The sequence below is a fragment of the Trichomycterus rosablanca genome, chromosome 2 (assembly GCF_030014385.1).
Source record: "Trichomycterus rosablanca isolate fTriRos1 chromosome 2, fTriRos1.hap1, whole genome shotgun sequence".
Lineage (NCBI taxonomy): Eukaryota > Metazoa > Chordata > Actinopteri > Siluriformes > Trichomycteridae > Trichomycterus > Trichomycterus rosablanca.
This window is the reverse complement of record NC_085989.1, coordinates 22,617,955-22,632,383: the sequence shown is the minus strand read 5'-3', so window position 1 is coordinate 22,632,383 and position 14,429 is coordinate 22,617,955. Positions and strand designations below refer to the sequence as shown.

Below are 14,429 nucleotides of genomic sequence, written 5' to 3'. Positions count from 1 at the left end.
TTATATCTTTTCATGGGACAACACTATAGAAATTAAACTTGGATATAACTTAGAGTAGTCAGTGTACAACTTGTATAGCAGTGTAGATTTTAGATAGTGTCTTCTGAAAATAACTCAACACACAGCCATTAATGTCTAAATGGCTGGCAACATAAGTGAGTACACCCCACAGTGAACATGTCCAAATTGTGCCCAAAGTGTCAATATTTTGTGTGACCACCATTATTATCCAGCACTGCCTTAACCCTCCTGGGCATGGAATTCACCAGAGCTGCACAGGTTGCTACTGGAATCCTCTTCCACTCCTCCATGATGACATCACAGAGCTGGTGGATGTTAGACACCTTGAACTCCTCCACCTTCCACTTGAGGATGCGCCACAGGTGCTCAATTGGGTTTAGTCCATCACCTTTACCTTCAGCTTCCTCAGCAAGGCAGTTGTCATCTTGGAGGTTGTATTTGGGGTCGTTATCCTGTTGGAAAACTGCCATGAGGCCCAGTTTTCGAAGGGAGGGGATCATGCTCTGTTTCAGAATGTCACAGTACATGTTGGAATTCATGTTTCCCTCAATGAACTGCAGCTCCCCAGTGCCAGCAACACTCATGCAGCCCAAGACCATGATGCTACCACCACCATGCTTGACTGTAGGCAAGATACAGTTGTCTTGGTACTTCTCACCAGGGCGCCGCCACACATGCTGGACACCATCTGAGCCAAACAAGTTTATCTTGGTCTCGTCAGACCACAGGGCATTCCAGTAATCCATGTTCTTGGACTGCTTGTCTTCAGCAAACTGTTTGCAGGCTTTCTTGTGCGTCAGCTTCCTTCTGGGATGACGACCATGCAGACCGAGTTGATGCAGTGTGCGGCGTATGGTCTGAGCACTGACAGGCTGGCCTCCCACGTCTTCAACCTTTGCAGCAATGCTGGCAGCACTCGTGTCTATTTTTTAAAGCCAACCTCTGGATATGACGCCGAACACGTGGACTCAACTTCTTTGGTCGACCCTGGCGAAGCCTGTTCCGAGTGGAACCTGTCCTGGAAAACCGCTGTATGACCTTGGCCACCATGCTGTAGCTCAGTTTCAGGGTGTTAGCAATCTTCTTATAGCCCAGGCCATCTTTGTGGAGAGCAACAATTCTATTTCTCACATCCTCAGAGAGTTCTTGAATATCCAGTGGCCAGTATAAGAGAATTGTACCAAAAACACAAAATTTAACAGCCCTGCTCCCCATTTACACCTGGGACCTTGACACATGGCACCAGGGAGGGACAACGACACATTTGGGCACAATTTGGACATGTTCACTGTGGGGTGTACTCACTTATGTTGCCAGCTATTTAGACATTAATGGCTGTGTGTTGAGTTATTTTCAGAAGACAGTAAATCTACACTGCTATACAAGCTGTACACTGACTACTCTAAGTTATATCCAAGTTTAATTTCTATAGTGTTGTCCCATGAAAAGATATAATGAAATATTTGCAGAAATGTGAGGGGTGTACTCACTTTTGTGATACACTGTGTGTATATATATATATATATATATATATATATATATATATATATATATATATATATATACACTGTGTATATATATATACATATATATACAGTATATATTACACATATATGTATATATATATATATATATATATATACAGTGTATCACAAAAGTGAGTACACCCCTCACATTTCTGCAGATATTTAAGTATATCTTTTCATGGGACAACACTGACAAAATGACACTTTGACACAATGAAAAGTAGTCTGTGTGCAGCTTATATAACAGTGTAAATTTATTCTTCCCTCAAAATAACTCAATATACAGCCATTAATGTCTAAACCACCAGCAACAAAAGTGAGTACACCCCTAAGAGACTACACCCCTAAATGTCCAAATTGAGCACTGCTTGTCATTTTCCCTCCAAAATGTCATGTGATTTGTTAGTGTTACTAGGTCTCAAGTGTGCATAGGGAGCAGGTGTGTTCAATTTAGTAGTACAGCTCTCACACTCTCTCATACTGGTCACTGAAATTTCCAACATGGCACCTCATGGCAAAGAACTCTCTGAGGATCTTAAAAGACGAATTGTTGCGCTACATGAAGATGGCCAAGGCTACAAGAAGATTGCCAACACCCTGAAACTGAGCTGCAGCACAGTGGCCAAGATCATCCAGCGTTTTAAAAGAGCAGGGTCCACTCAGAACAGACCTCGCGTTGGTCGTCCAAAGAAGCTGAGTGCACGTGCTCAGCGTCACATGCAACTGCTGTCTTTGAAAGATAGGCGCAGGAGTGCTGTCAGCATTGCTGCAGAGATTGAAAAGGTGGGGGGTCAGCCTGTCAGTGCTCAGACCATACGCCGCACACTACATCAAATTGGTCTGCATGGCTGTCACCCCAGAAGGAAGCCTCTTCTGAAGTCTCTACACAAGAAAGCCCACAAACAGTTTGCTGAAGACATGTCAACAAAGGACATGGATTACTGGAACCATGTCCTATGGTCTGATGAGACCAAGATTAATTTGTTTGGTTCAGATGGTCTCAAGCATGTGTGGCGGCAATCAGGTGAGGAGTACAAAGATAAGTGTGTCATGCCTACAGTCAAGCATGGTGGTGGGAATGCCATGGTCTGGGGCTGCATGAGTGCAGCAGGTGTTGGGGAGTTACATTTCATTGAGGGACACATGAACTCCAATATGTACTGTGAAATACTGAAGCAGAGCATGATCCCCTCCCTCCGGAAACTGGTTCGCAGGGCAGTGTTCCAGCATGATAATGACCCCAAACACACCTCTAAGACGACCACTGCTTTATTGAAGAGGCTGAGGGTAAAGGTGATGGACTGGCCAAGCATGTCTCCAGACCTAAACCCAATAGAACATCTTTGGGGCATCCTCAAGCGGAAGGTGGAGGAGCGCAAAGTCTCGAATATCCGCCAGCTCCGTGATGTCGTCATGGAGGAGTGGAAAAGCATTCCAGTGGCAACCTGTGAAGCTCTGGTAAACTCCATGCCCAGGAGAGTTAAGGCAGTTCTGGGAAATAATGGTGGCCACACAAAATATTGACACTTCAGGAACTTTCACTAAGGGGTGTACTCACTTTTGTTGCCGGTGGTTTAGACATTAATGGCTGTATATCGAGTTATTTTGAGGGAAGAATAAATTTACACTGTTATATAAGCTGCACACAGACTACTTTTCATTGTGTCAAAGTGTCATTTTGTCAGTGTTGTCCCATGAAAAGATATACTTAAATATCTGCAGAAATGTGAGGGGTGTACTCACTTTTGTGATACACTGTATATATATTACACGTTTTTCTCCCATTCTCTCCCAATTTAGCGTAGTCAATTTGTCTTCTGCTGCTGGGGGATCCCTGACTGCAGTTGAGGTGGGTATATTGCTGCTCACGCCTCCTCCTCCGCCCTTAATGGAACCCTTTTCCACCCATGCACTATGCACAGACGCCTCTATCCACCAATCAGGGTCCTTACACAGCGTTTGAAGACCCCACCCACATATTTCGAACATCCCTCCCTGCAGGCACCGCCAATTATGCCCGCTAGAGGGCGCCCAGCCGACCGGTGGCAAAGCCGAGTTTTGAAGCGCTGGTGTGCTAGCGGAATATCCCGCTGCGCCACCTGGGCGCCCCATCTATGTAATGTTAAAACAAATTATAACAGCTGTTTTAGCTATTGATAAACTTTGTTTGCACTGTGTGTTTTAGTAATCTGTGATCAGTTGTGTCTGTACCGTTAACCATGCCCTAAAATTCACTAAAGCATTATGATTGGACAGTGATTACTTTTTATTTTGGCACGAATACAGCACTAATTGGACTAAAATACAATGATTGGCGCACAGGTGGCGCAGTGGAATATTCCGCTAGCACACCAGCACCGAGTTTCTGAACTCCTCGGCTGGGCGCCATCTAGCGGGCATAATTGGCAGTGCCTGCAGCAGATACTAATTGGCCACCGTATATGCAGGGTGGGACCCGGACTATGTGTCGGTGGGTGGGTCTTCATACGCTGTGTAAGGACCCTACTTGGCGGAAGAGACGCCTGTGCAGAGTGCAGGGGCGAGAAGAGGAGGGCTGTGCACGTGTCGGAAGAGGCATGTACAGCGACATGCTCTCCTCGGATGCAATCGGGTATCCCTCAGCAGTGGAAGACAAAGTGAGTGTGCTAAATCGGGAGGAAAATGGGGAGAAAATGCATTAAAAAAAATACAATGATTGTACTGTGCATTGTTTTGGTACATTTAAAACACCACACAGTGAAATGTAGTACAGCTGCGAGATGATTGCATGTCAAGCTGATTTGTATTCAAATTTGTCAAAAAAAAAAAAACAGCATTTGTTTTAAATGCAAACCTACATGTATTTTTTTCTCCTAAAACGTTGAGCAACGTTACATCAGTGCAATGCATCTTTTGGTTTGCATTTCATATTTTTCAAGTGTAGTAACTGCATTTACTCTTGGAACTAATTCCTCCATAACAAAGGTCTCTTTTTAACAAAAAAATAAAAAAATTGGGTCTTGCATGACATTTCATCATATGGTGCGTGATCCAAGTGTCTAGGAGGGTGTGATCATGCATGAAAGGCAAACCTTTACCCTGTTAAAAAACATTTATTCAGTAAAGCCAAGGGCTTGAAAAAGGAATTTGGGATTTTTTTACCCTTCTAGTTTCCTCACCTGCAAAGGACTGACAACAGGTTGATGGTTAAGGATGAACTTACCTTATATCCGAGAATATTTCCATTCTGCTGAGGCTCTGGAACTGGCCCCCATGTTACCAGGATGCGTGTGGAGCTCATGGCCTCTGCTGTCACATTCTCTGGAGGTGCAGATGGAACTGTGCAAACAAACAAAATCATCCAAACCATCATCTACATATCATAAATCATAAACCCTTATAGTGCGTAAATGCACCGGATCACATGCATCTTCATTATAAGAAGTACAGAAAAGAAGGGTGGCAGGAAGCTAGAACAAATGACATTAGTGTGTGCGCGTGCAGGTATGCCACCAGCATACTAAGGCAGGTGTGTGAGGACAACAAAACATTTATCCACTCCCAAAAATGTAAACAACAAACCCTTTTCCATAATAACTGTGTATACACCGATCAGCCATAACATTAAAACCACCAACTTGTTTCTACACTCACTGTCCATTTTGATTAGCTCCACTTACCATATAGGAGCACTTTGTAGTTCAACAATTACTGACTGTAGTCCATCTGTTTCTCTGCATGCTTTTTTAGCCTGCTTTCACCCTGTTCTTCAATGGTCAGGACCCCCACAGGACCACCACAGAGCAGGTATTATTTAGGTGGTGGATCATTCTCAGCACTGCAGTGACAATGACACGTGGTGGTGTGTTAGCGTGTGTTGTTTTTAAATACTGTGTCCACTTACTGTCCACTCTATTAGACACTCCTACCTAGTTGGTTCACCTTGTAGATATAAATTTAGAGACGATCGCTCATCTATTGCTGCTGTTTGAGTTGGTCATCTTCTAGACCTTCATCAGAAGTCATAGGATGCTGCCCACAGGACGCTGTTGGCTGAATATTTTTGGTTGGTGGACTATTCTCAGTCCAGCAGCGACAGTGAGGTGTTTGAAAACTCGAGCAGCGCTGCTGTGTCTGATCCACTCATACCAGCACAACACACACTAACACACCACCACCATGTCAGTGTCACTGTAGTGCTGAGAATGATCCACCACCCAAATAATACTTACTCTGTAGTGGTCCTGGGAGAGGCCTGACCATTGAAGAACAGTATGAAAGGGGGCTAACAAAGCATGCAGATAAAGAGATGGACAACAGTCAGTAATTGTAGAACTACAAAGTGCTTCTATATGGTAAGTGGAGCTGATAAAATGGACAAGGAGGTGGTTTTAATGTTATGGCTTATCGGTGTATATCAGGGTCAGGGATCTATTAAAAGTTGGGCTAAACGAAGTTACTTGTAGTACTCATGTTGAATGCAGCTGATGTGATCAGCATAAAGACCTGAGTAACTTTGATGAAAGCCAAAGTGTTACAGTCAGACATCTATAAGTTTCCGTCAAAGTATCTATAAAACAGCAAAGATTGCTCGGAGGCAGCCATAGTGAGTTCACAGTAAGGGGTATAAAACACAAACCGCTGACAGCGTGCTGAGTGGCTAAGACTTATTGTTGCCAGAGGATACAATGCCTATGGCGTTTCATATAAACAAACAAAAAAAAAGGCTATTGTGGGTCAAACTGCAGATCATTTTAATACTGGTGATGATGGAATGTGTCACAACATTAATACAGTGCACTAATAGCTCTTATGTATGAGGGCTACATAGACACAGTGCCTAAGCCAACCCCTGACAGACAGGTATGTGTGCATTGTTTACTTGGAAAAGAAATGGCACCAGGATGAACTATAGGATGACCTATTGGATCTACCTCACAATGTACAGTGGATAACAAAGGTTGCTGGTTTCAGCCCTGCATCACTGTGTTCAGTCACGATTGTAAGTCACTTTGTATTATTGTTTGTTTGTTTATTAGGATTTTAACGTCATGTTTTACACTTCGGTTACATTCATGACAGAAATGGTAGTTACTCAGTACACAAGGTTAATCACAATTTTGTATGTCCTATTCACCTCACTTGCATGTCTTTGGACTGTGGGAGGAAACCGGAGCACCCGGGGTAAACCCACGCAGGCACGGGGAGAACATGCAAACTCCACACAGAAAGGACCCGGACCGCCCCAACTGGGGATTGAACCCAGAACCTTCTTGCTGTGAGGCGACAGTGCTACCCACTTAGCCACCGTGCTGCCCCACTTTGTACTAAAGCATCAGCTAAATCCTATAAATGGAAATGTATGTACAACCCCAAATCAGACAAAGTTGGGACAGCATGGGAAATGCAAATAAAATACATTTACTTTGACTTTTACTTCATTGCAAACAGTGTGTACCTGAGATATTTCATGTTTTGTCTGGTCAACTTCATTTCATTTATTAAAAAACATCCATTACTGCATTTTAGGCCTGCAACACATTCCAAAAATGTTGGGACAGTAAAGCATTTATTTAATGTTGCCATTCCTTTTCACCACGCTTAAAAGACGTTTTGGCACCGAGGATACCAAGTGATTTAGTGTTTCAGCTTTTATTTTGTCTCATTCTTCCTGCAAACACGTCTTAAGATGTGCAACAGTACGGGGTCATCTGTGTCACATTTTTCGTTTCAAAATTCTCCACACATTCTCTGTTGGGGACAGGTCAGGACTGCAGGCAGGCTTGTAAAGACTAAGCTTGTGCCCTTTAAACTATGATTACATTCACCTGTTCACATCACCTGTTTGGAATCACATCATTATTTAGTTTTTTCACCTCATAACTAGCCATAAATTGCCCCAGTCCCAACTTTTTTTGGAATGTGTTGCAGGCCTGAAATGCAGGAATGGAGGTATATTAACAAATGAAATTAAGTTGAGCAGACAAAACATGAAATATCTCAGGTTTAAACCATCTGCAATGAAATAAAAGTCAAAGTAAATGTAAGGAACACTGCATTTTTATTTTATTTGCATTTTCCATGCTGTCCCAACTTTTTTTGATTTGGGGTTGCAAAATAACTACAAAAACATAATGCATCTCAGTAAGGTCTTGGTCTAAAATTCAAGTCTAAAATTCCTGACACTGTCAAATGTCTTTGCCACATTGACCACTGTCTATTTTAGGACTATCAACTCATGACCAATAATGAATTCTTCTACAATGTTTAATGTGTGTCTACAACCACAAACTTGGGCCAGATATAGTGTGTATAGAGTGTAAATCTGTCTGACTAAATATGAAAAACATCTGCAAATTAAATTGATTCAGAACTGAAGAGCCTGTTGGCTATTCATGTCAAGAACAACATTCATTGTTAAAGGAATTTTAAAGCAGGCTTTCATGTGCCAGTCAACTGTAAGTCAAAGTTTAAACAGTTAAGTGCAGATACAAAGAAAATGCAGATAATAAACATAGCCAAGTTATTAAAATTCCACCAAATCCATTGTATCTTTTATTTGTTACACATTGTCATATTATATATAACTAGACTTTCAGGAGAGACCTGTAAGAAAAATACATATGTGAAAGCCTGAATATGATTTGTAAAGGAAAGCTAGAAAATACCAAGGTTTTAAATATACAAGCATCCTTAAAGAAAACCTGATTTTATTATTCAGCCAGGCAGCATATTCAATACAGCCAAATACACTTGCACCTCCCTCAGCTGAGCACATCTCAATCATACATTATTTTCTGGGTATTGTTTACCAAGCTATTGCTTTTCAAACTGCTTTATTAAAATACTGATTGGTGTACATGCACAACCCTTGGGAGATCAAAAGCCTAATTTATTAGTGCCTTGCAGGATGAAGGATAAAAGATAAGAGGTAAGCTAACAGGCTGTGAAACCTTCAATGATTCTGGCACCGGATGCATGCAGTAAGAGCGCTGCTGGAATAAGCCAGAAATACATGCTGTGCTGAGACAAGGAGACGGTCACTGTGATGATCACATAAACAAACAAAATGAATCAGCAAACCACCTGTTCACAGTTGGAATTGTGATGAGAAGAAAGTAAAAGTTTCCATATGCGCTCTCTGTAAAGCCTTGTTAGGGGTGCTTTTATTTTAAGAGGTGATGCACTGTAAATGACTATACTTTAGGATTTGTAAACGTGTTTCCTCACCCGACTCGCGTGTGCGCCCCTTCACTGGGTCACTCCAAGGCCCGGGGCCAATCGAGTTGAAAGCCTGGATCAGGAATAGGTACTCCGTCCATTCCTCAAGGCCTTCCAGAGTAATCTCTCTTTCCAGTCTGTCGTTCACCAACCTGATGCTGGCATCACCAGGCTTATCGGCTCGCCACAACCGCACCCTGTAGCCCACGCTCTCCGGGTTCCCATTATACTCCGTCTCTGGCAGTGGCTACCAGACAGTGAAAGAGTGAAATAGAGAAAAAAGCAAAGTGGAAAAAACAATATATATCACTTATATTTTACACTACTCAGACTGGTTGGCATGAACACGTTGTGTTGGCCTTGTCTGAACTGCTGCGGATGGTCTATAAAATTGGCATGCCCTCATAAAAGCATAACTCATGCCTAATTATCCTTCCTCATCTTTATGTTCCTTAAAAATCAACTTTCTGGCAGAGCTCCAAGAAAATTAAGCTGACGCCACTGCATGCAGTGGCCGGACGCCACTCCGGCCAGAACATCAGCGCATGTCCATTTTTTAATCTAAGCAGTAAAGAGGCGTATTTAGAACAGCTAAATTTAGGCACATGCTCTCACATATTGGCATTCTTTATTCCACCGGAAAATCAATAGAAGTCTAGAAGAAGGCTGTATTCAGTGGAGCATGCGTAATACAGCGTAATGACCTGCTCTGTGAGATGCATGAGAAAGATCTGGCCTGTCTTTTTCTGCTTTTTTTTGCTGTTACATAGATCACTTCTCAAAGACATGGTTAAAAAGGAATAGCTCTGAATAATGTAGTCAGATCCATCTGTTCTAATGCTTGAAGTAGCATTCTCTTTCAGCATACAGCTGTTCATAATAATGGATCACTTTAAACCATTCCATGGCAACAGGCACAGACTACAAATGTCAGACACATATGAACTACACAAGGTTGGGGTTTCAACCCTAATATAAGTGGGTTTTAGGGCTGAAATGGTTTGCAGAGAGAACCTTGAAGGTTTTATTAGTGTGTATCATTTAAAACCCACAGTCAGTAAAACTGCACCTGATGTGTTGACAAGGTTAGACATATATATAAATATAGTCTATACAATGCACCATGGTTACATTAGCTATCTAAATAACAATGCTTAGACTATGAAACAAATATTCTAAATATTCTTAAATACAGAACCTACAACCTGCAAAACTGCTGTTTTTATTTTAACTTTTACACACAGAACATTTAGCAGCATTTTTGGTTTCACTTACATTCTGTGGCTAAACGGGAAACGGTGTAGTTTGTTTTATTTCATAACACTAATGGATTAATCGTTGAGGATGTGAGATATCTCCAAACCAGGAGAACATAGGTTTTCTTTATCTCAGGCGAGCGATTTATCATTTATAAAGCGGTTTTTATTGTGTGTAAACAGTGTTTTGAGATGTGGCAGTAGTAGATGATTTTTTTAAATGCTAAAAGTTTAAATAGATCAGTGTGTTTTAATTTCTGAATGGCTGTTGCAGATGAGTTGAGAGCTGGCAATAAACGGCGCTCTGTTGGAATGTATCTTCGAGTGTTATTTGCTTTACACACAAACAATGGCCTTATTTACATTAAGTGTTATTTACATTAAGCAACAGTATCGGATTACACGTTTTTTCCTTCCGATATCCAAACCAGTGATTTGGGCCAATATCGGTGCCATCCCTAATAGGTAGAATAAAAAAAATCATGTAATGTCCTCTGTATTTACATATCCTCATTTGAGCTGCCACTAATTTAAGGATAATGCACAAAGATTTAGAGGGAGGAAATTACAGAGGAAGAAACAGCTGACAGTTTGTCAGTAGGTGCTATGAAGTTTTTTACCTGGGTCATAATTCTGGTACTAATTATACTAAGACCTACCGATACTTCAGAATAAATTTGGTCTTGGCTTGACACTTATTAAGTATTCATTTTATGACTACCAGAAAAAAATACTAAATCACAGCACAAAGTAGCATTTGTTTAATTAGTTTGCAAAAACAAAAACATTACACCTTACTGACAAAAAGTGACCCTATAATAATACTGTAATTATTATTATTATTATTAATAATTTTGTATGTGATTACTATACAGTGGTCCCTTTAACTCAACGTTCCCTAAACTCAAAAATCTTTGAAACTCAACACCCTTCGTCAAGAAATTTGTACCCTTAAACTCAACATGTGTGACTGAAGCTTTGTTCAGCGCTCGGCTTGAGCGATGCGGTAAAATGTCATCAAAGTACGAATCTGCATTAAATCCACTCTGAAAGCATCCACGTCTCTGTGTTTAGCTGGATTTTCGTCACTGTTTCACTTTTAAACTTGTGTTACAGCTCAAGGTTCTGAGAAATGGTAAGAATTAGCTTTTCCGAAAGAGTCTAATCATTAAATAAATCTTAATGTGACTTCAAAACACTAAATCTCTCTTAATTATTACTGCTTATTATTATTATAAGTTCTCTCCACTAATTAATATTTATCGTATTTTGTATTGATTTTTAATTTTAATTATTTAATTGTATTTGCTTTTTTTTCTTATGTTATTTTCAGTGTATAAGTGTCAAAACAACTCCATTATTTTACATTAGAATAAATATTTATGCAGTCCTACGGGTCCATGGAACGCATTAACAGGTTTCTCATACATCCTTATGGGAAAAAATACCTTTTTTTTCTTTTTTGACGTTGAGTTTCAAGGTACCTCTGTACATTAAAAAAGATAGACCAAGCCTTGTCATCTTAAAAAACAAAAACAAACCATGTACTTACAATTTACTTGTTTTAGTTCATTATGAGAGAACCTAATTAATATTCTATTATTTTCCACTGGGTTTCTCAATTTTCCCCAGTACTAAATCCAGAAAAAAGAGGAGACTATAACAACATGCTTGGCCAAAATGTAACCACTGATACATTGTTGTAGTTGTGGTGCCCTTTAAAACCATTTGCTGATATCAACCAGCCTGCAGTTTAACAATAAAAGGACACAATGCCTCTTCGGTGATCCAAACTACGCTAGATTCGGGATTTCCATTTGCAGCAATGATGTTCAAATCCATCTATGTATTACTAAGTCATTAAGTAAGCAAATGTACTAAATTAATCGGATTGTAGTGTCAGTAATAAAAGAAATGAGAAGCTCATACCACCCATTGCAGCCAGACGCTGGTCTCACTAGCCGTACGGACGCTTAGACTACTGGGAGCCACATCAGGTGGAGCCTGTAAAGTCTGGATCACACGTGATGGCTCGCTCACCTCGCTTGAGCCAACGATGTTCACCTGGCGCATGCGAAACCTGCACCAATGCACACACGTACATTACATTAATAGTGTTCCAACCAAATATATAAAGCTAGAATACTGTTTAAAGACTAGATAATACAAGATTAATACAAATTGTGCATAAAAAATAGCTCTTGTTACATGTGTACAGTTATTAAAAAAGTAATTACAAATCCCAACAACACTGCTGCACCTGAAATAATATTTATTTGTTTATTAGGACTTTATCGTCATGTTTTACACACTTTTGGTTACATTCATGACAGAACAGGTAGTTACTCGTTACACAAGATTCATCAGTTCAAGTCTTTAATGTCAAACACAGTCATGGACAATTTTGTATCTCCACTTTACCATACTTGCACGTCTTTAGACTGTAGGAGGAAACTGGAGCACCCGGATGAAAACTCACGCAGACACGAGGAGAACATGCAAAATAAAACACAGAAAGGACATGGACCGATTCACCTGGGAATCCAACCCAGGACCTTCTTGCTGTGAGATGAAAGTTCTACCCACTGAGCCACCGTGCCGCCCCACCTGATATAATAATACCAGAACAACACACACTACATGTTATTACCATGTTAGTATCATTAAAGTGTTGAGAATGCTCCAACACCCAAACATTATTTGTTCAGTGGTGGGTCCTATGGGGGCCCAGAGACAGTACTTGGGGCTACAGTCAGTACTTATATACCCATAAAGTTTACCTGTATGGCAGGTGTGGCATCACACAAAATAATTTATGTACCAAAATGGTATACCTAATAAAGTGCTCAGTAAATGTGTGCAGTTTGTCTACTCTTCAAATTATTTGGTGCACATTTATGAATTACGCCTCTGGTATACAAGACAAAGACTAGGTTGAGAGTAGAACAAAAATAGCAGCTAGAAATGTAGGTGTATGTGCTGACCTGTAGTGTGTGAACGGATTAAGGTTGGGCACTTCCAGGACCTGAGCATCTGGATCATTCTCTTTCTCATACAGCACCTTCCATTCCTCGTCTTCTCCTGTGTTACCCACCTGCATAACATCAACTCAACATTTTATACTGACCACTAGAATTCATGGTATCTAATCCAGAGCAGATTAATGTAATAATGATGCAGAACACAGTGGGTTAAATCAGACTGAGGTTAATGCAGCCCAGAAGCTGGAGATTGACTACAGACACACTGCATGCACAGTTTAAAAGCATTTTGAAAGATATGCGAGGCCGAAAGCAGGAAGGTACAGGTTTAAGTGTTCTCTATGCAGCACAGCAGCAGATGTGGCTCTTGATTCAGAGTGCCAGCCGGGTCTGAACCAATCAAAGCTTGCAGCACTCAAAGAGATTTACGATGACCAATGGGGTGTACTGGATATGGTAAGCATTTATGCCAATGTGATCGATGTGCGATGCGTTGCACCTTATGCCAGTGACTGCTGCTGTATTTCATAGCTAGTGAGTATGCAGCAGCTCACACTCTTCCTTTCTCCCGTCAGTGACAGATTTCTGCAGCTGCAGATAGCCCTGCCTCAATCAACTTAGCAATTCAAGTGCCTCTAGATGAAAGGCTGAGCCTCCCTCTGCAAGTCCGGGGCCAGTTTTGACTTCAAGGTTAAGTCAATTATGAATAATAACTCACTACTATGATTCAGTCTGTTATCACTTTAGCAAAATTTGCCAGCAATCTGAGCTGGACAAAGGTGGTTGTTTCAAGCTAATGAATAAATACTTTGACAATTAAGATGAAAGAAGGAAATATACAAAACATGGCCAAATGTATGTAGACACCCATTTTATTTAGTAGGTTTGGGTTTTTACTTACAATTGCATCAGTATCCATACACAAAAACTGGCAATAAATGAGGTACAGATGAGGGTCTTTTACCATGGCGCCACCATAATCCAATTTTTCCTGCTAGAGCTAAAGATTGAAACCAGGCAGCTGTAGCCTAGTGATTAAGGTACTGGACCAGTAATCAGAGGGTTGCTGGTTCAAGCCCCACCACTGCCAGGTTGCCACTGCTGGGCCCTTGTGCATGGCGCTTAGCCCTCAATTGCTTAAATTGTGTACTGTCACAACTGTAATCAAAAATGTAAATGTAAACCACTATGCGCTGAAGCATATGCTATATTAAAATATGGGTTTGCATTACTTACTACTAAGATCCAAACTATCTCAGCACAACCTTGGTTGGGTGCTTTATGAAGCGGGCTCGCATTAGCTAAAATGTTGTAACCCACACTTCCCTTGGACACTCATGCTTTATTATTTGATGTAAATCAGAGCTTTAAAAATACTAGACAAACACACAACTACAATCAGTGCAACCTGTAAACTCTCGTGGAGAAGGAATTATATATTATAG

The 14,429-nt window shown here is 40.8% G+C and overlaps 1 protein-coding gene across 2 annotated transcripts in view; it reads right to left on the bottom strand.

Moving 5' to 3' along the window:
- sdk1a (sidekick cell adhesion molecule 1a) overlaps positions 1–14,429 on the bottom strand; it is a 563,685-nt gene that overhangs the window by 73,454 nt on the left and 475,802 nt on the right. For both annotated transcript variants that reach the window (XM_063012551.1, XM_063012559.1), the window contains exons 23-26: positions 12,988–13,097; positions 11,933–12,083; positions 8,757–8,994; positions 4,750–4,865 (exon numbers count right to left, since the gene is read on the bottom strand). In XM_063012551.1, coding sequence (XP_062868621.1) covers positions 4,750–4,865; positions 8,757–8,994; positions 11,933–12,083; positions 12,988–13,097 — 615 coding nt within the window. The remainder of the gene's footprint in view (positions 1–4,749; positions 4,866–8,756; positions 8,995–11,932; positions 12,084–12,987; positions 13,098–14,429) is intronic.